This window comes from Lithobates pipiens, unplaced genomic scaffold, assembly GCF_037356315.1.
Source record: "Lithobates pipiens isolate NorthernLeopardFrog02 unplaced genomic scaffold, aLitPip1_a1.2 Scaffold_35, whole genome shotgun sequence".
Taxonomy (NCBI): Eukaryota; Metazoa; Chordata; class Amphibia; order Anura; family Ranidae; genus Lithobates; species Lithobates pipiens.
The window spans coordinates 4279535-4307531 of NW_027507811.1; the positions used below are offsets into that span (position 1 = coordinate 4279535).

The following is a 27997-nucleotide window of genomic DNA, read 5'->3' on the forward strand; positions in this document are numbered from 1 at the left end:
GTTTCACACTCAAAGCTCTTGCGCATGCGCCGAAGCAATTTAGACAGCGCGCCTACAATTCCCGTAGTGCAGAGCGTCAGCATCTAAGTACTGCATGTCGCCCAGCCACGCGCACAAAGAGAAGGCTCAGGTGCACGCGAGCCACACCGCCGAGCGCACACAATCCCCACCACTGCAGAGCATGCCAGCATCACACGACAGTAGCCGAGGAGCCAAAACGTGCCCCACGGTATAGCAGCCATTACGGCAAATCGCGTCAACCAGCGCATGCGCACTGCCGTTAGATGTGGGCATGCACGTAGATGTAATAATAGGGGATTGGGCTGCAGCAAAGAGCTATAAACGGGCTGATGATGTATAATACAGCTACAGCCCTTGGGTGTCCATGCAGAAAACAGCGGCGCAATGAACGGTGGCCCAGTTGGGGTTTAATATGATCCCCAATGCGTACGGTGAAAGTGTCGTTTCGTCTTGCCGACATAGAAAGAACCACATCGGCAAAATGCCAAATATACCACACCTATTGTCTTACAGTTCACTCGATGTCTAATAGTGTGGATACTTCAATTAGGAAGCACAATTTTCCTAGAATTAGAGATATACGGACACATATTACAGTTACCACACGGAAAGGTACCAACGTTTTTCTTGGACTGTGGGTTTTCAACGGAACGATGACTGGTAATCAAGCGATCCCTCAATGAGAGGGACCGTCGATGTATCTATGCCAAGAAATGACCTTAGACAATCTATTGTCTAAGGTCATTTCTTGGCATAGATACATCGATGATGTACTTTTTTTTTTGGTCCGGTAACAGACGAAAAACAAGCTCTGGACTGCCGCACTCTTCAGAAGACCACTTTCTTTTATTGGAAAATCACATCACAGCTCAACAAACACAGCGAACAAGGAAACATTTTTCCTTGTTCGCTGTGTTTGTGTGAGGGCTGGCTTAGCCCTTCCTCCTCGGGGCTGGCCGCTCAGCTATCGGCTAATTGCCAGTTCTCTTCTCTTTCCACTGTTACCAACTGTTCCCGATGATGTTCGTCTGACCTGCCTATTTTAAGCCTTCTAGCTCACTCTTTCCTTTGCCTTCACGTTGGTCACATCACTAGGAACCATCTCCTGCTGTTTGTTTCAAGACTGGCTTGCTGACATCCCTCCTGGCTTCTATCCTGCTTGCAGTTGCTCTCCATGGATCCCTGACGTCTGGACTGGCTGATTACCCGATCTGGTCTATGAACTTTGGACTGGCTGACTACCCGATCTGGCTATGCTTGACTACGCTTTTTTCTATTTACCTTTCTATTTTTATTAATAAACAAGTGTGATTTGATTGTACTTCTGTCTCTTTCTGTTTCATGGTTCCTGACAGTTTGTTGAGCTGTGATGTGATTTTCCAATAAAAGAAAGTGGTCTTCTGAAGAGCGCGGCAGTCCAGAGCTTGTTTTTCGTCTGTTGCTAGTGGTAATAGCCAGCACCTGTGGCTTCCCATCCGAAGAGAGACGGTTTACAGCCTGCATGTGTGCTCCTGGAGCGGTGAGATCCCTTCTCTTTTGGTCCGGTACTCGAGATGAACTCAGCTTGTTTGTCGACTCTTTAGCAGACAACAATTACAATTTAAAATTCGCAAGTTAAAGAGGAAGTAAACCCTGATGGGTTTACTTCCTCTTTCATTCCCTGCAAAGGTAAAGCATAATGGACTACTATGCATCGCATCGCATAGTAGTCCATTATGTGTCACTTACCTGACACAGGAGCCAGCGAAGTCACCGCTGTCCCCCGTAGTTCTGAGTGTCCATCTTCTTGGTGGGTCTCGCTGCTCCGGCGCTGTGATTCGCCGGCACGGCAATGACGTTAATCTTTTCAGATAAATCATCGGATGCTACACAGCCTGTGCGCTTGACTACTCAATTTTCTAACCAACATGCCCAAGTGCGGGATATACTGAACCAATTTTGGCCCTTACTGACTGCTGATGCGACTATCAGTGAATATGTCAGGTCGCACCCTGACCTGACATATCGATGGCCCCTCTCATTGTGGGATCGCTTGATTACCAGCCATCTTTCCGTATAGTAACTGTGATATGTGTCCGTATATCTCTAATTCTAGGAAAATTGTGGAAGTATCCACACTATTAGACATCGAGTGAACTGTAAGGTCTTGTACACACGCTCGGACGTTCCGACAACAATCCTGATGGGAGGTTCCCGACGGATCCTGTCCGAAACTGGTGTTGCATACACACGGTCGGACAAAGTTGTCGGGAAAATCCGATCGTTCACAACGTGATGACGTACGTTCGTTACGACGGGACTACGTTCAGGCTAGTAGCCAATAGCTTTGGTCTCGTAAATTTGATCTGAGCACGCGTGGCACTTTGTCCGATCCGGAATTCTCTACAAAGCGATCGGAGAAAGTCCGATCGGATCACGTTGTGGGAAAATTTTATATCCAGCTCTTGTTAGTCGGACATTCCGACGGGAAAAAAAAGTCAGATGGAGCCCACACATGGTCGGATTATCCGACAACGCGGTCCAATCGGACATTTTCCGTTGGAATGTCTGACCGTGTGTACAGGGGCTAAGACAATAGGTGTGGTATATGTCGGCAAGACGAAACGACCCTTTCACGTACGCATTGGGGATCCTATGTATAAACGCAGCACCGCTACTGCCATTAACAGACATATGGGCACTCAACACAATTTTGACTTGCGTATGGTCAGTTTAGCAGCCCTCGATCATGTACCTACGCATGCGAGAGGGGGCGGAATTGACAACAAATGACTTCAACTTGAAACAAAATGGATTCATAATTTGGATGCGATTCATTTTCCAGGCTTAAATTAAAGCGAAGCGGCTGCGGTAGTTTTCCCACAAAGTGGGAGAGCTGAGCATATCTCCATCCATCAATCACCATAAAACCTGTTTTTTTCTTAAAGCGGGAGTCCGCCGGGACTCCGTGTTTTTTTTTTTTTAAAAGCCAGCAGCTACAAATACTGCAGCTGCTGACTTTTAAAATAGTGACACTTACCTGTCCAGCACGCCCGCGATGTCGGCACCCGAAGCCAATCTCTAGATCGTCTCTCGGGTGCTGCCGCCGCCATCTTGGGTATGGGAATCAGGAAATGGAGCCTTTCGGCTTCATTTCCCGGTTCCCTACTGCGCTTGCGCGAGTCGCGCTGCGCAATAAGGACGGGCCCCGCTGCCTCTGGGATCTGTGTGTTTCCCAGCAGGCAGCAGGGCACTTGCGGAAAGGGGCGTAATCTACGCCCCTTTCCGCAGAGAGCTATCCCGGAAGTGGGTGCAGTTACCTGGATTATCCAGGTAACTGCACCCCCCTCCCCCCTGAAAGGTGCCAATTGTGGCGCCGGAGGGGGGGAGGATTCCGATGAGCGGAAGGTCCACTTTAGGGTGGACCTCCGCTTTAATTTCGTGCAGTGGTTCTAAAACTCCGTGCTTAATTACGTCTTTTAATTGTGCTTCCTCCTTCACCCAATTTCCTCCTATCTCTTTACAACCTAATAAAAAAATACAAATTTTTCCTTTAGTGCTATGAGAGGTGAATTATATTTCCCATTTGCTTGCCTATAAACCTTATCCCAAATTCTAAGCCCTTGTACACACGGTCGGAGAATCCGTCGGAATGTGTCCTATCGGACCGTGTCGTCGGATAATCCGACTGTGTGTGGTATGCATCGGACTGATTCCATCGGAATATCCGTCGGACCCAATTTTCCAACATGTTGGAAATATTTCCCGACAAACTGGTCCGACATACTCCGATCATGTGTAGAGAATTCCGATCGGACAAAGTGCCACGCATGCTCAGATCAAATTCCTACACCAAAGCTATTGGCTACTAGCCTGAACGTAGTCCCGTCGTAACGAAATAACGTCTTCACGTTCTGAACGATCGGATTTTCCGACAACTTGGTCCGACCGTGTGTATGCAACAGTTTCGGACAAAATCCGAAGGACAAAATTCAACAGATTTGGTTGGCAGAATGTCCGATCGTGTGTACAGGGGCTAAGAGTGTTGCGTGTTAAATTGTTCCCTTATAGGGAGACTGTCCTCATGTGTGGGGGGGGGGGGTTCCATATTTGCTTTCCTAATTGTGCCTTACAACTTGCGTGCTCAAGGTTTACCCACCTTTTTTCCGTGTTATCCCTCTTTGTCCACTCACTCACTCTAGACAAAACGACCGCGTTATAATAAGTCTGTACGTCTGGGATCGCCAACCCAACCCTATCTTTAGGTTGTCGCAAGCTGGCAAGGGCTAATCTAGGTTTTTTTTTGTTCTGCCATACAAATTTCATTAGCACCGATTTTAATTTCGCCAGACAAACGTTGGGAAGTGCTATCGGTAGCATCTGAAACCGGTACAGAATTTTAGGAAATATTATCATCTTCACTGTATTTATACGCCCTAGCCACGATAATGGTCTATTACCGCATCTTTTGCATTCCGCCTGGATTTCGTCTAATAACGGTATGTAATTAATTCGGTACTGTTTCTTCTCGGACTTAGCCAACTTAATTCCCAGATACTTGAGTTCCTTCCGCCACGGGAAACTCCATTCCCGGCGGAGTGCCTGCTCCTCAACTCTATTGATATTGATGTTTAATATCTCAGATTTAAGCCGGTTTATTTTGAAATTGGATAAGTCCCCGTACTGTTCTAGCATCCTTATTAAGTTTGGCATAGTCTTCTTTGGGTTGCTAATGTAAAACAGTATATCATCCGCGAATGCGGAGAGTTTATGTTCCTCCTTCCCGATTTTTACACCTAATATGTCTGGGTTTTCCCGAATTGACGCCAAGAGGGGTTCCAATGACAACACAAATAGGGGGGGGCGACAATGGGCACCCCTGCCTTGTACCCCTTTTCATTTCGAAATGGGATGACTCCTGCCCAGGGCCGTCTTTAATTTTGATTGGGCCCTGGGCAAACATTTTCTTGGGGGCCCCCCCTCCATTCTGAGACATACAAAAAATAGCAGGTAGACTCAAAATCAGTTTACTGCAGCAGATCACGCAGTGATTGCAATTGTTTGCCAGAGGATACAGCCTATCCTTACTGCTCGCTGGCTGGTTGCTAGAGGTTACAACACATAATTTCTGCTTGCCGATTGGTTGCTAAAGGTTAATGCACATCATTACCACTTACTGATTGGCTGCTAGAGATTAAAGCAGATCACTACTGTTTGCTGATTGGTTGCTAATGGCTAATACACATCATTACCTCTCACTGAGCAGTGGAGCAATCCTAAATAATTGAGCAAGTAAAGGGGCACATTAATACACATACTACAGGAGAGTGTCAGAGAGTGCAGACATACTACAGGAGAGGTTCAGAGACTGCAGACATACTGCAGGAGACAATCAGAGACTGCAGACATACTGCAGGAGACAATCAGAGACTGCGGACATACTGCAGGAGACAATGAGAGACTGGCGACATACTGCAGGAGACAATCAAAGACTGCGGACATACCGCAGGAGACAATCAGAGACTGCGGACATACTGCAGGAGACAATCAGAGACTGCGGACATGCTACAGGTAATGGTCAGAGAACTTTCAGCAATGCACAGCTTGACAGTTGAATAACACAGCTCAGGGTTTAAGCAGTCAGGCATTTTATGGGTGCAAGGACATACCTGAGCAGCCAAACACACTACATACATTTAGAGGTATGTGGGCGGGGCTTCCATTCTCTGATCTCACTACAACAGCCGAGAGCTCCACTGATGCTTTGTAGGGGGGCCCCGTTACCCGTGAATTGGGGCCCCAATGAAGGTTTTGCAGAGTGCACAGAGGACACGGGAGGCTGTATTCCCGCGCTAGCCAGCTGAGAGGGGCGGGGCCGGGAGCTCCACTGACGCTCTGACCCCGCCCCCGTGCAGCCTGTATGCTCAGAACAGAGCGGCTGTAGTGAGAGCCAGTGATCGGAGTGGGAGCGTCAGTGGAGCTCCAGGCCCCGCCCCCTCTATACTGGCTGGGGAATACAGAGGTCCGGGGGCGGGGCCGGGAGCTCCACTGACACTCCCACTTCGATCACTGGCTCTCACTACAGCCGCTCTGTTCCGAGCATACAGGCTGCACGGGGGCAGAGCGTCAGTGGAGCTCCCGGCCCCGCCCCCTCTCAGCTGGCTAGTGCGGGAATACAGCCTCCCGTGTCCTCTGTGCACTCTGCAAAACCTTCATTGGGGCCTCAATTCGCGGGTAGCAGTGCGGGCCCCCCTACAAACATTGGGCCCAGGGCAGGTGCCCCGTTTACCCTGCGCTAAAGACGGCCCTGCTCCTGCCCATTAACTTTTATCCTTGCCGTAGGCTGATTATATAAAACTCTCACCTTCTGGATCATTTTCGGGCCTATCCCCATCCTTTCTATTGTGTGAAACATGAACCCCCAGTCCACTCTGTCGAAGGCTTTCTGCGCATCCGTCGACAAGAGTAGACTGGGGGTCTCCCCCCCCCCCCCCCCCCGTCGCATCTGTTGGATTAGGAGAAGTGTTGTTATCCCGTTATCTCTTCCCTCCCGCCCTGGAACAAACCCCACCTGATCCGGGTGGACTAAGGTTGTCATCAAACCCCTCATCCGCTCTGCCAGAACCTTTGCATATAATTTTGTATCTGTGTTAAGCAACGAGATCGGCCTAAAAACTTGTACATTGTGTTGGATCTTTCCCCCTCTTTTTGGATTAAGGTGATTGTAGCCATTTGGCCTTCACTACTCATTTTATATTCCTCTCCCAACCCGTTCGTATAATCGACACATTTTTGGGGTGAGAATTTCTCTGTATGTTTTATAATAAAACGTTGTAAACCCGTCTGGTCCAGGAGATTTTCCCGGGGCTGATTTTTTATCAATGCCCTATTTATTTCCTCTTCTGTTATTGGCCTCTCGAGAGTCTCCCTGTCTTGAATGCTTATTTTGGGTAATCTGACTTTTTTTTTTAGGAAGCCCAAGATGTTCTTCTCTCTAGCCTTATCCTGGGCCCCCTGATGTCTATCTGAATAGATCCCCTCGTAATATTTCCTAAAAGTATCCGCGATTTCTTTCGTTGTATATACCATACTACCATTTTTATTTACCATTTTTCCAATAAAATGTTTGTTTTGTTTTTTTTGTAACATCTTTGCTAGGTACTTACTCGGCTTATCTCCCCATAGGTATTGTTCGCGGGCCAGGCCATTGAAAACCCTCTTGGTTTCTTGTTCCATCAGGCCCTTTAATTCTTCCCTTTTACTTACTAATTTTTTATACACCATTTCCTTTTGATTCTGACCTTTTTTATGCGCTTGTTCCAAGTTGTGTATCTCTTCCATTAATACTTTAATATTCTCGGACCCCATTTTTTTATTTAATTTTTTTGACCCTAACGCTATCAAAATTCCCCTGATGTATGCTTTGTAGGCTTGTGCAATTCGTTTCATAACGAATCGAAATTCGGCCGAATTTTGCATCTTTCGGACATTCGGATGCATCCGAATGTCCGAATAAAAAAAATAACAAATTACAACGAATACGAAAGAAATATAACGAATGAATTCGACATGATTCGAAATTATTTCAACTGCATTAGAAATTATTTCAACATGATTCGACATTATTTCAACCGCATTCGAAAATATTTTGTGACCCGACTTTAGGGCCATGAATCTCGGGGTCACTTGGTGCTAGACACTTCAAATTTGGATATGTTGTATTGCTAGTATTATTGTGTTTGCATACCAAATTTGGCGTTTCTAGCTATAAGTGACCCCGAGATATGTGGCCCCAAAATCGGGTCGCAAAATTTCATTCTCTGCTCTATTAACTAATAACATTTTGCGACCCGATTTTGGGGCCAGATATCTCGGGGTCACTTATAGCTAGAAACCCCAAATTTGGTATGCAAACACAATAATACTAGCAATACAACATATCCAAATTTGAAGTGTCTAGCACCAAGTGACCCCGAGATACATGGCCCTAAATTCGGGTCACAAAATATTTTCGAATGTGGTTGAAATAATGTCGAATCATGTTGAAATCATTTCGAATTTGGTTGAAATATTTTCGAATGTGGCCGATTTTTCGAATTCGGTAGAAAACTAAACGAAATCCGAAAACGAATTTAAGGAACTTACCGAATATAACTAAACGAAATTAATGAATTAACGAATTAAAACAAAACGAAACTAAACGCATTTTTTCCTTTTGCACATGTCTAATGCTTTGTGTGCATCCCATAATGTGTGACCTGCTATTCCCGTCGTATAGTTTAATGCGAAATACTGTTCAATTTCTCTGCCAATCTTGGCCCTATCCTCCTCATCGCGTAGCGGGTCTTCATTGATCCGCCACGACGGGGTACTTGTCCCGCTGAAGTAAATTGTTCTGTTATTTATTCTTACTTTTGTCCTTTTTTTTGTTTACTTTAGTACAAGCAGTTATCATTTCCCTGAGGAAGCCAATGGTTTTGGCGAAACATGTAGGAGCTGATATCTCAAACCACAGGCTAACACAAGATCTATGCCTGTGGGGTTCTTTTTAGTTGCTTAATAGCTGAATTATCAATTGCTTAGTACCCATTGTGTCAACTTTTGTCTATGTCATATTGTTTGTACTTGTTTAGCGTTTTTGTATTTTTGTCTCATTAAAATAAAATTATATTGTTAAATATTTTTTATGCATATATAGTGTCCCTGTAGTTTTTGGCGCCACGATAATCCCTTTCCTCCTCCTTCTCTTCCCCTTTACACATGAAAAAAAAAAAAAAAAACATTTTCACACACACACCTGGTAAAATCGGAATTTTCGCTCATAAATTAAAAACGTAGCCCCCCCCACACACACAATTATGTAAACTTTTAACATTTGACGTGCCCAGGAAACAATAACTAAACTTCACTCCCCAACGTGGTGCAAAGACAACGCTGTAGAAGCTCCTACAGGTCATCAGCTTAGAGAAAACCGGGAATAACGGCCCCCAGAATTATTCCTCTAACTCCGGGGGTGGGGGGTGACAATGTGCGGCCAACACCCCCCTATGTGATAGTATAGTAGAAATGACAGGTCCTCTTTAAGGAGATATCAGGGGTCTATTAGACCCCCAAACATCACCTATGGATCTCAGTGGAGCTGATGAAGTACAGATCGGGATCAATCAGCTTCTTCCCCGACCACAGTGACCGGGGGAACGACGGCTCTGAGCCTGGAAGTGATGAAACGCTCGTCTCTTCTGGGTTCATTCACCGGAGAGGAGATCCGAGAACTGATCACCCTTCCGCTCCATCCGCCATGCCGGTCCCGGGCCTGCAGGAGGGGCAGAGGAGCCCGGGGTAGGTAGCCAGGTGCGGGGGAGGGGTTCTTATCTTCAACATAAAGGGTGTCGAACTGCCAATTTCAGTACAACCCGAATCTCATCCTTCGTTACAAGAGACTGCTAAGGAGAGAAGGTGACACATCCCCAATATGAAGGGAATGTCCCCGCCCCTTAAGTAAGGGAAATGTTCTGCCTCTGAAGGGGTTAATCTAGGTTTCCACACTATATATGTGTTTATCATCATCTTCTGGAGATAAAAGACGTCACAGTGACTATGGAGGAAGAGAATGGACATGACGGGGGGGGGGGTGAGGGGTTACTGGGTGTAAATTGAAGATAAGATCTTATTACCTCCTCTACTGCCTCTTCCAGCAACGTCTCGTCCCGACTCACCTCTAACCTGGAATTTCCTGTCTGTAACCGACATCATTTCCTGTCTGTATCTCACATCACTTCCTGTCTGTACCCGACATCACTTCCTGTCTTCCATAGACACTTGCTGTCTCTATGGTAGAAGTGAGAAGATCACCATCTTGTGGAGATCAGAGGAACTGCAGCCCCGAGAAACGTCTCGTAGCGTGAACATGGCCTTGTGCTATGTGTGTATGTACTGTATATCCTTATAGATGGGGGTCATCTCCACTCCCACCAAGGGGGAGAGAAATATATTACTGCCTAGTCCAGCCTTTCTCAGCCAGGGTTCCTCCAAAGGTCTCTAGGGGTTCCTTGAGCAATGGACAATTTCTGTCTTTCAGTCTTCCCACTGCTGACGAAGGAAGGAAGTCCTTCTCCCACTGACATAAGGGGGTCCTTCTCTTAAATTTCTAGGGGTATCTGTGCTGCATGTGCATGGTTATCATTATGTATGTTGTGGTTTAACCCTGCTCCTGATGCTCCGTTCCCATATACACTATATTACCAAAAGTAGTGGGACGTCTGCCTTTACACACACATGAACTTTAATGACATCCGTCTTAGTCCGTAGGGTTCAATATTGAGTTGGCCAGCCCTTTGCACTCCATAACAGCTTCAACTCTTCTGGGAAGGCCGTCCACAAGGTTTAGGAGGGTGTCTATGGGAATTTTTGACCGTTCTTCCTGAAGCACATTTGTGAGGTCAGGTACTGATGTTGGACGAGAAATCCTGGCTCTCAGTCTCCGCTCCAATTCATCCCAAAGGTGTTCCATCGGGTCGAGGTCAGTCAAGTTCCTCCACCACAAACTCGATCATCCGTGTCTTTATGGACCTTGCTTTGTTCACTGGTGGGCAGTCATGTTGAAACAGGAAGGAGTCACCCTCCCCCAAACTGTTCCCACAAAGTTGGGAGCACGAAATTGTCCAAAATGTCTTGGTATGGTGACACCTTAAAGTGGTTGTAAACCCTTACAAACCACTTTGACCTACAGGTAAGCCTAGATTAAGGCTCACCTGTAGGTCCAAGAAATATCTCCTAAACCTATATGGTTTAGGAGATATTTACCCGAAGACAGGCAACCGCTGTCTACGGCGCATGGCGCACTGGGCAAGCACTGGAACTGAAAAAAACAAACAGAGACAACAGTATGGTGGTCCTATCCCTGAATTAGATAAAACAAGAAAAACCCCTAAATGGGACTCTGTCAGACCACCAACACATAAAATAGGACTAATAAAATGTTGTTTTTATTAATACAAAAAGTCAAGACCACACAGACTAAAAACAGACGGCTAGCATCTGAACAATGTGCAATACAATACAAAACCACAATAGAACATCACAAGAACACTTACGCTCTCGTTAGGGTAGAAAAACCCCAATACCCGACGCGTTTCCAGTTTTGCTTGGAAACTTTCATCAGGGGTAGAGAGCAGAATGAGATGAAGTGTAATTAAAGCTCATGATAGAGCCATTCCCCAATAGTAGGCTTGTGCAATTCGTTTCGTAACGAATCGAAATTCGGACGAATTTTGCATCTTTCGGACATTCGGATGCATCCGAATGTCCGAATAAAAAAAATAACAAATTACAACGAATACGAAAGAAATATAACGAATTAATTCGAATGAATTCGACACGAATTCGAAATTATTTCAACCGCATTCGAAATTATTTCAACCGCATTCGAAATTATTTCAACCGCATTCGAAATTATTTCAACATGATTCGACATTATTTCAACCACATTCGAAAATATTTTGTGACCCGACTTTAGGGACATGTATCTCGGGGTCACTCAGTGCTAGAAACTCCAAATTTGGATATGTTGGAGTGCTAGTACCATTGTGTTTGCATACCAAATTTGGGGTTTCTAGCTATAAGTGACCCCGAGATATGTGGCCCCAAAATCGGGTCGCAAAATGTCATTCTCTGCTCTATTAACTAATAACATTTTGCGACCCGATTTTGGGGCCACATATCTCGGGGTCACTTATAGCTAGAAACCCCAAATTTTGAGTTTCTAGCACCAAGTGACCCCGAGATACATGGCCCTAAAGTCGGGTCACAAAATATTTTCGAATGTGGTTGAAATAATGTCGAATCATGTTGAAATCATTTCGAATCCGGTAGAAATATTTTCGAATTTCGTTGAAATATTTTCGAACGTGGCCGATTTTTCGAATTCGGTAGAAAACTAAACGAAATCCTAAAAACGAATTTAAGGAAGTTAACAAATATAACTAAGCAAAATTAATGAATTAACGAATTAAAACGAAACGAAACTAAACAAATTTTTTCCTTTTGCACATGTCTACCCAATAGGATATCTTCATATACGATGCAGATGCAGTTGGGTGCCAAGACAAGGTCCATAGCGACCCACGCCCAGGAAGTAATTCCCCCCTCCGCAGAGTATACAGGCCGGTGTAAATTACAGGTTAAGAATCCACCCCTCACTAAAGATGTGGGGGGGGGTGGGTGTATAAGCTAAAGCCAACGTAGATCCGAGCCTCAAATGTGGCCCCGAGGAGGTCCCCCGTTTTTTGGATCCCTTGTTGGAAACACCAGAAAGTGTAGGGCTCCATCTGATCAAGACGTGACGCTTCATAGGACCTCCTTTCTAACAAGGGATCCAAAAAACGGGGGACCTCCTGGGGGCCACATTTGAGGTTCGGATCTACGTTGGCTTTAGCTTATACACCCCCACATCTTTAGTGAGGGGTGGATTGTTAACCTGCAATTTCCACCGGCCTGTATACTCTGATGCCGCGTACACACGATCGGAATTCTCGTCGGAAAAAGCTCCGATGGTTTTCCCGACGGAATTCGGCTCAAGCTTTCTTGCCTACACGCGGTCAAAACAAATTCCGATCATTTATAACGCGGTGACGTACAACACGTATGACGTGACTAGAAAAAGGAAGTTCAATAGCCAATAGCTTCCGTCTCGTAGTTGAATCTGAGCAATGCGTGATTTTTGGCGTGTCGGAATTGCATACACACGATCGGAATTACCGATAGAAAGTTTTTCCGTCTGGAAAATTGAGAACACGCTATCAATTTTTTGGCTGGCGGAAATTCGGACAGCTAAATTCCGATGTAGCGTATACACGGTCACATTCTCCGATGAAAAGCTCCCATCGGTCTTTTTCTGGCCGGAATTCCAATTGTGTGTACGCGGCATGAGGCTCGGGTCTTCCTGGGAGTGTGTCGCTAGGGTACTTGTCTTGGCTCCCAACTGCATCTGCATCGTATATGAAGAGATCCTATTGGGGAATGGCTCTATCATGAGCTTTAATTACACTTCGTCTCATTCTACTCTCTACCGCCAATGAAAGTTTTCAAGCAAAACTGGAAACGCGTCGGGTATTGGGGTTTTTCTACCCTAATGAGAGCATAAGTGTTCTTGTGATGTTCTGTTGTGGTTTTGTATTGTATTACACATTGTTCAGATGCTAGCCATCTGTGTTTAGTCTGTGTAGTCTTGACTTCACTGAAACTAAGGGGCCAAGCCCAACCCCTGAAGAACAACCCCCACACCATAATCCCCCCTCCACCAAATGATTTGGACCAGTGCAAAACAGCCAGCCAGTCGGGAAATGGGTGACACCTCAAGGGGGGGGCCCTGATAATTAAGGAGCTCGGTGCTTCGGGCGACTGGTTCCCCACATATTGGGACTAACCTTGCAGGACAGGGCGCCCTAGGGACCTAGTGTGTAGACATATGCAGAACGAGAAAATGGATTTAGTTTGGACCAATTAGTTATGTTACCAATTTCGTTTTCGTTGCAGTCGTAACAAAATTTGTTTTGTTTCGTTATCGACCAGATTCCAGAATTTCCAATGGATTTGAAATATTCAAATTGAAAATTTCAAGTTGATTGAAATTCATTGTGAAGAATAGCTGCTCCTATGCTATTCAGATTTCAGCAGACGGTTATATTCCAATTTTTACCATTCTATTTTTATTTTCTATTCTATTCCTTTATTTTCTATTCAATTTTATTCTATTCTTTTCAAAATGTGAATTTCAGAAGATGGCTGTAGTCTATTTTATTTAATGCTATTCTATTACTTTCTATTCTATTCCTTTATTTTCTGTTCTATTTTATTCTATTCTTTTCTATTTTATTCTTTTATTTAGCTGCTACATACTCTCCATTTTTATATAAACGTCTTCTGGTCTCCCCGGAACTCTGCAGTCACTATATCTGCTCTCCCCAGGACCCTGCAGTCACTATATCTGATCTCCCCAGGACCCTGCAGTCACTATATCTGCTCTCCCCAGGACCCTGCAGTCACTATATCTGCTCTCCCCAGGACTCTGCAGTCACTATATCTGCTCTCCCCAGGACTCTGCAGTCACTATATCTGATCTCCCCAGGACTCTGCAGTCACTATATCCAATCTCCCCTGGAGCCTGTATTCAATATATATCTGATCTCCCCAGGACCCTGCAGTCACTATATCTGCTCTCCCCAGGACTCTGCATTCACTATATCTGCTCTCCCCAGGACTCTGCATTCACTATATCTGGTCTCCCCTGGACCCTGCAATCACTATATCTGATCTCCCCAGGACCCTGCAGTCACTATATCTGATCTCCTCGGGACTCTGCATTCACTATATCTGATTTCCCCAGGACTCTGCATTCACTATATCTGCTCTCCCCGGGACCCTGCAGTCACTATATCTGATTTCCCAAGGACCCTGCAGTCACTATATCTGATCTCCCCGGGACCCTGCAGTCACTATAGCTGATGTCCCTGGGACTCTGCATTCACTATATATGCTCTCCCCAGGACCCTGCAGTCATATCTGATCTCCCCAGGACTCTGCATTCACTATATCTAATCTCCCCAGGACCCTGCAGTCACTATATCTGATCTCCCCAGGACCCTGCAGTCACTATATCTGATCTCCCCGGGACTCTGCATTCACTATATCTGATCTCCCCCAGAGCCTGCAGTCACTATATATACTCTCCCCAGGACCCTGCAGTCACTATATCTGATCTCCCCCAGAGCCTGCAGTCACTATATATACTCTCCCCAGGACCCTGCAGTCACTATATCTGATCTCCCCCAGAGCCTGCAGTCACTATATATACTCTCCCCAGGACTCTGCAGTCACTATATCTGATCTCCCCCAGAGCCTGCAGTCACTATATATGCTCTCCCCAGGACCCTGCAGTCACTGTACCTGGTCTCCCCAGGACCCTGCAGTCACTATATCTGGTCTCCCCTGGAGCCTGTATTCCCTATATCTGCTCTCCCCAGGAGCCTGCATTCACTAGATCTGGTCTCCCCAGGACTCTGCAGTCACTATATATGCTCTCCCCAGGACCCTGCAGTCACTATATCTGATCTCCCCAGGACCCTGCAGTCACTATATCTGATCTCCCCAGGACCCTGCAGTCACTATATATACTCTCCCCGGGACCCTGCAGTCACTATATCTGGTCTCCCCAGGACCCTGCAGTCACTATATTTGATCTCCCCAGGACCCTGCAGTCACTATATCTGGTCTCCCCAGGGCTCTGCATTCACTATATCTGATCTCCCCAGGACCCTGCAGTCACTATATCTGATCTCCCCAGGACCCTGCAGTCACTATATATACTCTCCCCAGGACCCTGCAGTCACTATATCTGGTCTCCCCAGGACCCTGCAGTCACTATATCTGGTCTCCCCAGGACTCTGCATTCGCTATATCTGATCTCTCCAGGAGCCTGCAGTCACTATATATGCTCTCCCCAGAAGCTTGCAGTCACTATATATGCTCTCCCCAGGAGCCTGCAGTCACTATATCTGCTCTCCCCAGGACCCTGCAGTCACTATATCTGGTCTCCCCAGAAGCTTGCAGTCACTATATATGCTCTCCCCAGGAGCTTGCAGTCACTATATCTGCTCTCCCCAAGACTCTGTAGTCACTATATCTGCTCTCCCCAGGACTCTACGGTCACTATATCTGCTCTCCCCAGGAGCCTGCAGTCACTATATCTGGTCTCCCCAGGAGCCTGCAGTCACTATATCTGGTCTCCCCAGGAGCCTGCAGTCACTATATCTGGTCTCCCCTGGAGCCTGTATTCCCTATATCTGCTCTCCCCAGGAGCCTGCATTCACTAGATCTGGTCTCCCCAGGACTCTGCATTCACTATATCTGATCTCCCCCGGAGCCTGCAGTCACTATATATGCTCTCCCCAGGACCCTGCAGTCACTATATCTGATCTCCCCAGGACCCTGCAGTCACTATATATACTCTCCCCACGACCCTGCAGTCACTATATCTGATCTCCCCAGGACCCTGCAGTCACTATATCTGATCTCCCCGGGACTCTGCATTCACTATATCTGATCTCCCCCAGAGCCTGCAGTCACTATATATACTCTCCCCAGGACCCTGCAGTCACTATATCTGATCTCCCCAGGAGCCTGCAGTCACTATATATGCTCTCCCCAGGACCCTGCAGTCACTATATATGCTCTCCCCAGGACCCTGCAGTCACTATATCTGATCTCCCCAGGACCCTGCAGTCACTATATCTGGTCTCCCCAGGGCTCTGCATTCACTATATCTGATCTCCCCAGGACCCTGCAGTCACTATATCTGTTCTTCCCAGGACCCTGCAGTCACTATATATACTCTCCCCAGGACCCTGCAGTCACTATATCTGGTCTCCCCAGGACCCTGCAGTCACTATATCTGCTCTCCCCAGGACTCTGCATTCACTATATCTGATCTCTCCAGGAGCTTGCAGTCACTATATCTGCTCTCCCCAAGACTCTGTAGTCACTATATCTGCTCTCCCCAGGACTCTGCATTCACTATATCTGATCTCTCCAGGAGCTTGCAGTCACTATATCTGCTCTCCCCAAGACTCTGTAGTCACTATATCTGCTCTCCCCAGGACTCTACGGTCACTATATCTGCTCCCCAGGAGCCTGCAGTCACTAGATCTGGTCTCCCCTGGAGCCTGTATTCCCTATATCTGCTCTCCCCAGGAGCCTGCATTCACTATATCTGGTCTTGCCAGGAGCCTGCCGTCACTATATCTGCTCTTCCTAGGACCCTACATTCACTACAGTGTCTCCCAACAGTAAGTACACTCCTCAGTCACATTTTTGTAAATATTTTATTCTATCTTTTCTTGTGACAACACTGAAGAAATTACACTTTGCTACAATGTAAAGTAGTGAGTGTACAGCTTGTATAACAGTGAAAATTTGCTATCCCCTCAAAATAACTCAACACACAACCATTATTGTCTAAACCACTGGCGACAAAAGTGAGTACACCCCTAAGTGAAAATGTCCAAATTGGGTCAAAGTGTCAATATTGTGTGTGGCCACCATTATTTTCCAGCACTGCCTTAACCCTCTTGGGCGTCCTCTTCCCCTCCTCCATGATGACATCACAGAGCTGGTGGATGTTAGGGACCTTGCGCTCCTCCACCTTCCATTTGAGGATGCCCCACAGATGCTCAATAGAATTTAGGTCTGAAGACATGCTTGGCCAGTCCATCACCTTTACCCTCAGCTTCTTTAACAAGACAGTGGTGGTCTTGGAGGTGTGTTTGGGGTCGTTATCATGTTGGAATATTGCCCTGCGGCCCAGTCTCTGAAGGGAGGGGATCATGCTCTGCTTCAGTATGTTACAGTACATGTTGGCATTCATGGTTCCCTCAATGAACTGTAGCCCCCCCCAGTGCCGGCAGCACTCATGCAGCCCCAGATCATTACACACCCACCACCATGCCTGACTGTAGACAAGACACACTTGTCTTTTCCTTAGTCTGCTTGTCTTCAAACTGTTTTCGGGCTTAGTTGTGCATCATCTTTAGAAGAGGCTTCCTTCTGGGGTGACAGCCATGCCAACCAATTTGATGCAGTGTGCGGCGTATGGTCTGAGCACTGACAGCCTGACATATTCCCCCCCCCATTCAACCTCTGCGGCAATGCTGGCAGCACTCATACGTCTATTTCCCAAAGACAACCTCTGGATATGACGCTGAGCCCGTGACCTCAACTTCCTTGGTGGACCATGGCGAGGCCTGTTCTGAGGGGAACCTGTCCTGTTATACCGCTGTATGGTCTTGGCCACCGTGCTGCAGCTCAGTTTCAGGGTCTTGGCAATCTTATAGTCTAGGCCATCTTTATGTAGAGCAACAATTCTTTTTTTCAGATCCTCGGAGAGTTCTTTGCCATGAGGTGCCATGATGTACTTCCAGTGACCAGTATGAGAGAGTGAGAGCGATAACACCAAATTTAACACACCTGCTCCCCGTTCACACCTGAGACCATGTAACACTAATGAGTCACATGACACCAGCGGAGCGAAAATGGCTAATTGGGCTCAATTTGGACATTTTCACTTAGGGGTGTACTGACTTTTGTTGCCAGCGGTTTAGACATTAATGGCTGTGTGTTGAGTTATTTTGAGGGGACAGCAAATTACACTGTTATACAAGCTGTACACTCACTACTTTACATTGTAGATAAGTGTCATTTCTTCTGTGTTGTCACATGAAAAGATAGAAGAAAATATTTATAAAAATGTGACTGATGGGGTGTACTTACTTTTGTGAGATACTGTTTATCTGGTCTCCCACAGAACATGGAAATGCAATCGTTTTAGTAATTATAAACTGGCAAATAAATTTTCCCATCATCAGTATATATATATATATCAGTGTCTGGTTAAAACTTGTAGGAGGAGTTTTTATTCTCCTATGAGGCTGCAGGACCCCCGACCCTCGATCTGGACATTGCTGATTGGCCCTGTGCTGATCACATGCACTCTCCTAAGAAAAACAAAAAGCTCTCTAGTAATACACACCAAACTGAGCATGTGCAGCTTGTACTCAAGGCTCTATTCTATCAGTAGATGGATTGTGCTGGAATAACGTGAGAAGGATTTATCCTGCTGGTACATATTACAGTCGTGTTTCATTAAGAGTAAAGTATATGCAGCGCTAGAAGCATCAAATGATAAAATAATAGTCCATAGTGTTAAAACAGAGTTCTTTGTTCAGGGGAAATACTGGAACCACCCACGGTGCAGACAGAGATACAATAAGGTGAACGTGAGATTATCCTCCACCGAACATCAACACACTGGGCCTCTTACCAAAGGAAGTGGACCACTGAATTACAAACAAGCATGATATATCCACAGCGCCATCAAACCACTTCAATTGGATCATAGAAGGCTGGATCTTGTAGTCCCACTCAAATGGTAATTCAAGGGTACATGCATAGGATACAAGAAGGCAACTCCTCATGGCTTAGTATTTAAAAACAAGGTAACTTTATTTCTTACAAAAAGCCAGGGCACTCACATTTTGAGAAATAAAAACAGGCATATCAAAAGTTGCAATTCGTCATGGATAGCAAATGTTTCCAACCACAAAGATGGCCGCAGTCGGCACGTTACAGTGTCGTGACATCAGAGCTCCACCCTACGTGGCGTTTCGTCCCAATAGGGACGTCGTCAGTCGTGTTTCATTAACACAGTGATTTCCTGTAACCCTCAACTCCATCTAGAGGCCATAATGCAGTATTTGTCCCATAGTTCCTCAAAAGAAATTAAAAAAAGCACATTATGGCCATGTCACACTAACCACACGGACATGGTGACTTGCTAACCAGGATGTGGTTCTGTGACCGGGGGGGGGGGGGGGGGGGACTAGGAGGGAATAAGGGGAATTTATACTGAGCAAGTAAGACTGGCTGTGATACATTTTCACAGCCCGCACTACCTCTGGCCACCACGAGAGGGAGACTTCACTCCAATCCAGCTGGCTGACTACACACAGGCAGATACGGATCTTACATACAATCTGACCCGCACTACCTCTGGTCACCACCAGACGGAGACTCCACTCCAATCCAGCTGGCTGACCACACGCAGACAGCCTAGCACTTAGCACACACTTCTAGGGTTCCTCCAGCTTATCGTACAAGCCCGAGGCCCCAATTGGCTTGTAAAAGGTTGTCCTCTGCGCCCCAAACCCTCTCGCTTGTGATATTAGCAAATTAAAATTCGCCATCGGTTTCCCCTGGCTTCTCGTCCTGGCCAATCAGGACAGGAGACTGAAGATTTGGAACCCGGAAAGAAGACCATGGGGTTAATGTGGAAGCCACGGAGCCGGGTAGACATGTGCAATTTGTTTTGTTACGAATTCGTTATTTAACAAAATTTCCACACATTCGTAAATTCGGAAATATCCGAACGAAAACCTGTTTAACAACTTTTCCCAAATATTCGTAAAATTCGAAGATCCAGAAATTAGAAAATTCGTAAATTCATAAATTAGAAAACCCCAAAAAAAATCGGAAATAATAACCAATAATAACAACTTAACTATTAAATTATAGGTATTGGCATTTCCTTTCAAATTTGACTATTAGTGAACGTAATGAAAAACGAATTTAATCCGAAGTTACGAATTATCCCAAATTATGAATGCTCTAAACGAATGGAACATAACGGATTAATAATATTAACCACTTGCCTACTGGGCACTTAAACCCCCCTTCCTGCCCAGACCCATTTTCAGCTTTCGGTGCTCTCACACTTTGAATGACAATTACTCAGTCATGCAACACTGTACCCAAATGAATTTTTTGTCCTTTTTTTTCCCCCACAAATAGAGCTTTCTTTTGGTGGTATTTGATCACCTCTAGGTTTTTTATTTTTTGCGCTATAAATGAAAAAAGGACTGAAAATTTTGAAAAAAAATATATATATTTCTTTGTTTCTGTGGTAAAATTATGCAAATTATAAATTTTTCTTCATAAATTTTGGCCACAATTTATACTGCTACATCTCTTTGGTAAAAATAACCCAAATTAGTGGATATTATTTGGTCTTTGTGAAAGTTAGAGAGTCCACAAGCTGTGGTGCGAATCACACAAAATTGATCACATCTGATGTACTGGTGGCCTATCTCACTTCTTGTGACCCGAACAAGTCAGGAAAGTACAAATACCCCCCAAATGACCCCTTTTTGGAAAGTAGACATTCCAAGGTATTTAGTAAGAGGCATAGTGAGGTTTTTGGTGTTGTCATTTTTTCCCACAATTCTTTTCAAAATTAAGATTTTTTTTTTGTTTTTTATTTTTTTCCCCACAAAATTGTCATTGTAATAGGTTATTACTCTCACATGGCATGTGTATACCACAAATGACACCCCAAATTAAATTCTGCTGCTCCTCCTGAGTATTACGATACCACATGTGTGGGACTTTTTCACAGCCTGGCCACTTAGAGAGACCCAACATAAAGGGAGCGCCATCACGTGTTCTAGGAGCATAAACTACACATCTAACTTGTTGACTAACTATTACACTTTTGAAGGCCCTGGAGCACCAGGACAATGACACGTGACACTGACGGCAGATGGCACTGATACGTGGCACTGATGGCACGTAACACTGATGTGACACTGACGACAGATGGCACTTATACATGGCACTGATGACACTTGACACCGATGACAGATGGAACTAATCTGTGGCACTGATGACACGTGACACTGATATGACACTGATGACAGATGGCACTGATGACAGATGGCACTAATACGTGGCACTGATGACACCTGACACTGACAGGTGGCACTGATACGTAGCACTGATGACATGTAACAGGTGGCACTGGGGATACATGGCACTAGGGACAGGTGGCACTGGTGACACATGGCACTAGAGATGGGCAGCACTGGGGAAAGGTGGCACGGATAGGTGGCAATGGGAACAGATGACACTGATAGGTGGCACTGGGGACAGATGGCATTGATAGGTGGAACTGGGGACACATGGCACTGACAGGTGGCACTGGGGACAGATGGCATTGATAGGTGGCACTGGGGACACATGGCACTGGCAGGTGGCACTGGGGACACATGGCACTGGCAGGTGGCACTGGGGACAGGTCGCACTGGGGACAGATGGCACTTGTAGGTGGCACAGGGGACAGATGGCACTGACAGGTGGCACTGGGGACAGGTGGGCATGTGTGTGTGTGTGTGTGTGTGTGTGTACACTCACAGTCACAGACGCTGCAGCACGGAAGCTCTCCCTCCTCACACGCTGTCTCTGTGTGAGGAGGGGAGCCAGTGACGAGAGATGATCTCATATGTTTATATACGAGATCACCTTTCATTGGATAGCCTGATCGAGTGCTAAATGGCCGCTGTGATTGGCCATTTAGCACGATCTATGATTGGCTGTGGCCGAGAGACACGACCAACACAGAACTTCCCCGATGCGCGCCCGCGGCGGCGCGCATTAGGGAAGTAAACAGGAGGACGTCCAGGGACGCCCTCCCGGCAGTTAGCGTCCGCTCTGTAGCCGTCTTTTGGCTATAGGGTGGGCAGGAAGTGGTTAAATAATAAAAAGTTGTTATTTATTATTATTAATTTGTTCAGTTCCATTTGTTTAGATGCGGTATTCATCATTTTGGATCATTAACTTCGGAAAAATTCATATTCGTTCACTAAGAGCCAAATTTGAAAGGAAATTCCAATACCTATAATTTAATAGTTATCAGTTAGTTATTATTTCGAATTTTCTTTCTTATTTTCAGATTTAGAAATTTTCGGATTTTCACATTTTTGAATTTCCTAATTTTCTGATTTTCTAATTTCCGAATTTTCTGATTTTTCTATTTTTCGAATTTTCCTAATTTATGAATTGCGATCATAACGAATGACCCAAAAAAAGGAAAAATAAAATTGAACGAAATTAAAAGAAAAGAAGAACACAATTTTCGGCAGTGCACATGTCTATAGCGGAGTATTAGGGGAGCCGTGAGCACTGGAGGGCTCAGTTTGTAGGATGTGTGGCAACCTGGAAGGGTGGGTTTGTTGCCGCCATCCTCCTATTTTTTTTTCCAATTCTATTCTTTTCCATTTCGGATGTCATAAAATTGTTATCATTTAATTCTATTCTTTTTTATTTTTTATTCTATTCTATTATTTTATTTTCTATCCTATTTTGTTCTGTTTTACTCTATTACATTCTATTTTTTTTTTCTATTCTATTTCTTTATTCTCTATTTTATTCTCTTTGTAAATTGGAAAAGTATGCAAAATTAGAAAACATTTCGAATTGGAAAATTTTTCAAATTGGAAAACTTTTCGAATTGGAAAACAATTCAAAATTTATTTGAAAAAATATTTGAATCGATCCGAATTAAAAAATTCTAATCAATTTGAGTATGAATAAATGAAAAAAAAAAAAAAAAAAAAACGGCTTAAAAACTAAACAAATGTATGTAAATAACGAATCAAAACAAAACGAATTTCTTCATTCTGCACATGTCTAATATCCCACGCTTCGCCATTTATTGGAATATGGATGTGGGCTGGACTTTAGCCCTTGGCCAATGAGAATCAACCTCGGGGGATGTCCCCGTCTCAGCCCACAGGAAGTTTTGATGTTGAAGGGGCCCGGGAAGGGTTTCCGATCGCTAGGTCGGGGGTAGCATTTCCGACAGCACGGGAGTCCAATCGTGACTAGAACAGCTTCAACTCTTCTGGGGTAGGCCGTCCACAAGGTTTAGGAGATGTGTCTATGGGGAATGTTTGACCATTCTTCCAGAAGCACATTTGTGAGGTCAGGGGCAGATGTTGGACAAGAAGACCTGGCTCAGTGTCTCCACTCTAATTCATCCCAAAGGTGTTCTAATCGGGTTGAGGTCATGACTCTGTGTAGGCCAGTCAAGTTCCTCCACCCCAAACTCGCTCATCCATGTCTTTATGGATCTTGCTAAACCTTGTGGACGGCCTTCCCAGAAGAGTTGAAGCTGTTATAGCGGCAAAGGGCGGGGCCAACTCAAATATTGAACCCTACGGACTAATGGCGCGTACACACGATCGGAATTCTCGTCGGAAAAAGCTCTGATGGTTTTCCCGACGGAATTCGCCTAAAGCTGTCTTGCCTACACGCGGTCACACCAAATTCCGATCATTTATAAACGCGGTGACGTACAACGCGTACGACGTGATTAGAAAAAGGAAGTTCAATACCCAGTAGCCAATAGCTTCCGTCTCGCAGTTGAATCTGAGCAATGCGTGATTTTTGGTGTGTCGGAATTGCATTACACACGACCGGAATTACCGATAGAAAGTTTTTCCATTGGGAAAATTGAGAACGTGCTATCAATTTTTGGCTGGCGGAAATTCGGACAGCTAAATTCCGATGGAGCGTACACGGTCGCATTTTCCGATGAAAAGCTCTCATCTGTCTTTTTCTGGCTGGAATTCCAATCGTGTGTACGCGGCATGAGACTGGGATGCCATTAAAGTTCATGTGCGTGTACAGGCAGTCGTCTCAATACTTTTGGTAATATAGTGTATGTCTGTCTATGACTGTATACTGGGAATAACGTATCTTTAAAAAAAAAAAAAAAAAATTATACTATATCTACAAATCACATCTCAGCTATGGGCAGAACTACCCGACTCTTCTATTACAGGCCACTAGGAGGAACTGACAATGATAGGAAATCACCAATTGCCACGGATGGGCGTATGCTCGTCACATTTGATGAACACATTTTTTTTTTAAAAACAGACCTGTAAGTGTTTGTGAAATCTTCCACCACAAAATGTACTCAGCCAATGAGAGGTAATGACTCCATTTTTATTTTAAAAGGCATAGAAGACCGCCTTTTAAGTGGTAGGGGTTAACGTGTTTCGTCCTGGAAGACGACTTGAGAGAACAGACCTCTTCCAAGAGTTTACACCAGGAAATGTACTCAGCCAATGAGAGGTAATGACTCCATTTTTATATTAAAAGGTGTAGAGGACCATCCTTTAAGTAGTGGGATTAACGTGTTTCGTCCTGGAAGACGACTTGAGAAATCAGACCTCTTGCAAGAGTTTCCACCACAAAATGTACTCAGCCAATGAGAGGTAATGACTCAATTTTTATTTTTCTCCTGCTATCAATGGCCGACACGGTACAACACTTCATCCATGTCTTTGGTGATCTCTGATCTCCTTATCAACTGTTTCTTCCATGATGAAGATCATCCATGGAGTATATCTGAGGTGTATATCAGGGGGTGCTTCTTCCCTACATGTCCAGCAACATTCATATACAAGACATTTCCCGCACTCACTAATACACCTCAAGGGTTGTGTGGGACCCCCTGATGTACAGGAAGACAGGACTTCAGTGAGGAACATTTCCCTCACTCAGTACAGGAAAGTGGTTTCTCCCTTGTGTGAGTCCTCCGATGTCTGGAAAGATTGGACTTCAGTGTAAAACATTTCCCGCACTCAGGACAGGAAAATGGCTTCTCCGCCCTGTGAGACTTCAGATGTGTAGCAAGAAATGAACTTTTTTCAAAACATTTACCACACTCAGGACAGGAATACGGCTTCTCCCCAGTGTGCAATTTCTGATGTCTGCGAAGATTGGACTTCTGTGAAAAACATTTCCCGCACTCAGGACAGGAAAATTTCTTCTCCGTCGCGTGAGACTTCAGATGTGCGACAAGAGCCGACTCTTTTAGAAAACATTTCCCACACTCAGAACAGAAAGCCTCGTGAGTCCTTTGATGTGCGTTAAGATGTGACTTCTGTGAAAAGCCTTTCCCGCATTTAGGACAGGAATACGGCTTCTCCCCAACGTGAGTTCTTTGATGTGTGACAAGAACCGATTTCTGTGCGAAACATTTTCCACACTCAGGACAGCAATACGGCTTCTCTCCCGTGTGCAATTTCTGATGTGTGGAAAGATTGGACTTCATTGAAAAACATTTTCCACACTCAGAACAGGAATACGGCTTCTCCCCCGTGTGCAATCTCAGATGTGCCGAAACATGGCCCTTCTGAAAAAAACGTTTCCCGCATTCAGGACAGGAATACGGCTTCTCACCTGTGTGAAATCTTTTATGCTTCTTAAGATTGCCTTTTAACTTGAAACACTTCCCACACTCAGCACAGGAAAATGGCTTATCTGTTGGAGGGACGGCACCGTCCCGCACAGTCTGAGGTTCCTCAGGATAAGAGGAATACGATGGTCCGGCACCGTCCCGCACAATCTGAGGTTCCTCGGGATAAGAGGAATACGATGGTCCGGCACCGTCCCACACAGTCCGAGGTTCCTCAGGACACGGATTTTTTACAATGTGAGATCTTTGATGTTCGGAAAGATCGGACTTCCGTGGAAAGCGTTCCCCGCACTCAGGACAGGAATACGGCTTTCCTCCAGTGTGAGATCTTTGATGTGCGTTAAGACTTGAAAACCGTGCAAAACATTTTCCGCATTTAGGACAGGAATACGGCTTCTCCCCCGTGTGAGATCTCTGATGTGCGATAAGAACTGCCTTCTGTGCAAAACATTTTCCACAATCAGGACAGCCAAACGGCTTCTCCCCCGTGTGAGATCTTTGATGTATGATAAGAACTGCTTTCTGTGCAAAACATTTTCCACAATCAGGACAGCAATATGGCTTCTCCCCTGTGTGAGATCTCCGATGTACGATATAATTTGAAAGGTTTATAAAACGTTTTCCGCACTCAGCACAGGAATACGGCTTCTCCCCCGTGTGAGATCTTTGATGTGTTAAAAGACTGGACTTCTGTGAAAAACATTTCCCGCACTCAGGACACGAGAACGGCTTCTCTCCTGTGTGAGTTCTTCTATGCTTCTGAAGATTGCCTTTCAAACTGAAATACTTCCCGCACTCAGGACAAGGAAACCCCTCATCTGATGGAAGGACGGCACCGTCCCGCACAGTCTGAGGTTCCTTGGGATAAGAGGAATACGATGGTCCGGCACCGTCCCGCACTGTCTGAGGTTCCTCAGAATAAGAGGAATACGATGGTCCGGCACCGTCCCGCACAGTCTGAGGTTCCTCAGGATAAGAGGAATACGATGGTCCGGCACCGTCCCTCACATTCTGAGGCTCCTCAGGATAAGAGGAATACGATGGTCCGGCACCGTCCCGCACAGTCTGAGGTTCCTCAGGATAAGAGGAATACGATGGTCCGGCACCGTCCCGCACAGTCTGAGGTTCCTCAGGATAAGAGGAATACGATGGTCCGGCACCGTCCCGCACAGTCTGAGGTTCCTCGGGATAAGAGGAATACGATGGGCTGGCACCATCCTGCACAGTCTGAGGTTCCTCGGGATAAGAGGAATACGATGGTCCGGCACCGTCCCGCACAGTCTGAGGTTCCTCGGGATAAGAGGAATACGATGGTCCGGCACCGTCCTGCACAGTCTGAGGTTCCTCAGGATAAGAGGAATACGATGGTCCATCTACACTGTGTGGTGCCGGATGGACATTTGAGGTAGTCGGGTTTTCTCCTGGGCTATTTCGCTTATGAGATCTCCAATGTCTGATAAGAAGTGATTTCCGTGCAAAACATTTCCCGCACTTAGGACAGGAAAAAGGCTTTGTGTGAACACTCTGATGTGACAAAAGATGGGACTTTTGTGTAAAACGTTTCCCGCACTCAGGGCAGGAATACGGCTTCTCACCGGTGTGAGTTCTTCTATGTACATTAAGATAGCCTTTCCATTTGAAACACTTCCCGCAGTCAGGACAAGGAAACACATCGTCTGTTGGATCGATAGCATTGTCCCTCACAGTCTGAGGTTCCTCGGGATAAGAGGAATACGATGGTCCGGCACCGTCCCGCACAGTCTGAGGTTCCTCGGGATAAGAGGAATACGATGGTCCGGCACCGTCCCGCACAGTCTGAGGTTCCTCAGGATAAGAGGAATACGATGGTCCATTTACAATGTGTGGTGCCGGATGGACATCTGAGGTAGTCAGGTTTTCTCCTGGACTATTCCGCTTATGAGATCTCCAGTGTTTGATAAGAAGCGATTTCTGTGCAAAACATTTCCCACACTTAGGACAGGAAAAAGGCTTCTCTCCCGTGTGAGATCTCTGATGTATTAAAAGATGGGACTTCTGTGTAAAACGTTTCCCACACTCAGGGCAGGAATACGGCTTCTCACCGGTGTGAGTTCTTCTATGTACATTAAGATTGCCTTTCCAATTGAAACACTTTCCACACTCAGGACAAGGAAACACATCATCATCTGTTGGAAGGGTGGCACTGACCCTCACAGTCTGAGGTTCTTCGGGATAAGAGGAATACGATGGTCCGGCACCGTCCCGCACAGTTTGAGGTTCCTCTGTGATGTCCTGATCTTCTACTTTACAGTCTGGAGACAAAGTGAGACAATCCTCTGAGGTTTTCCTCATCTCCCGTCCATCTAC

General features: G+C 45.6%; 3 protein-coding genes across 9 annotated transcripts in view; 2 read left to right on the forward strand and 1 right to left on the reverse strand.

Moving 5' to 3' along the window:
• LOC143955596 (uncharacterized) overlaps positions 1 to 27997 on the forward strand; it is a 464194-nt gene that overhangs the window by 160658 nt on the left and 275539 nt on the right. The window lies entirely within an intron of this gene.
• LOC143955715 (uncharacterized) overlaps positions 1 to 27997 on the forward strand; it is a 263796-nt gene that overhangs the window by 148695 nt on the left and 87104 nt on the right. The window lies entirely within an intron of this gene.
• Positions 19029 to 27997, reverse strand: part of LOC143955521 (uncharacterized) — a 246193-nt gene continuing 237224 nt past the window's right edge. For all 7 annotated transcript variants that reach the window (XM_077465553.1, XM_077465559.1, XM_077465554.1 and 4 more), the window contains one exon: positions 19029 to 27996. In XM_077465553.1, the coding sequence (XP_077321679.1) occupies positions 24947 to 27996 (3050 nt within the window). In that variant the 3' untranslated portion in view covers positions 19029 to 24946. The remainder of the gene's footprint in view (position 27997) is intronic.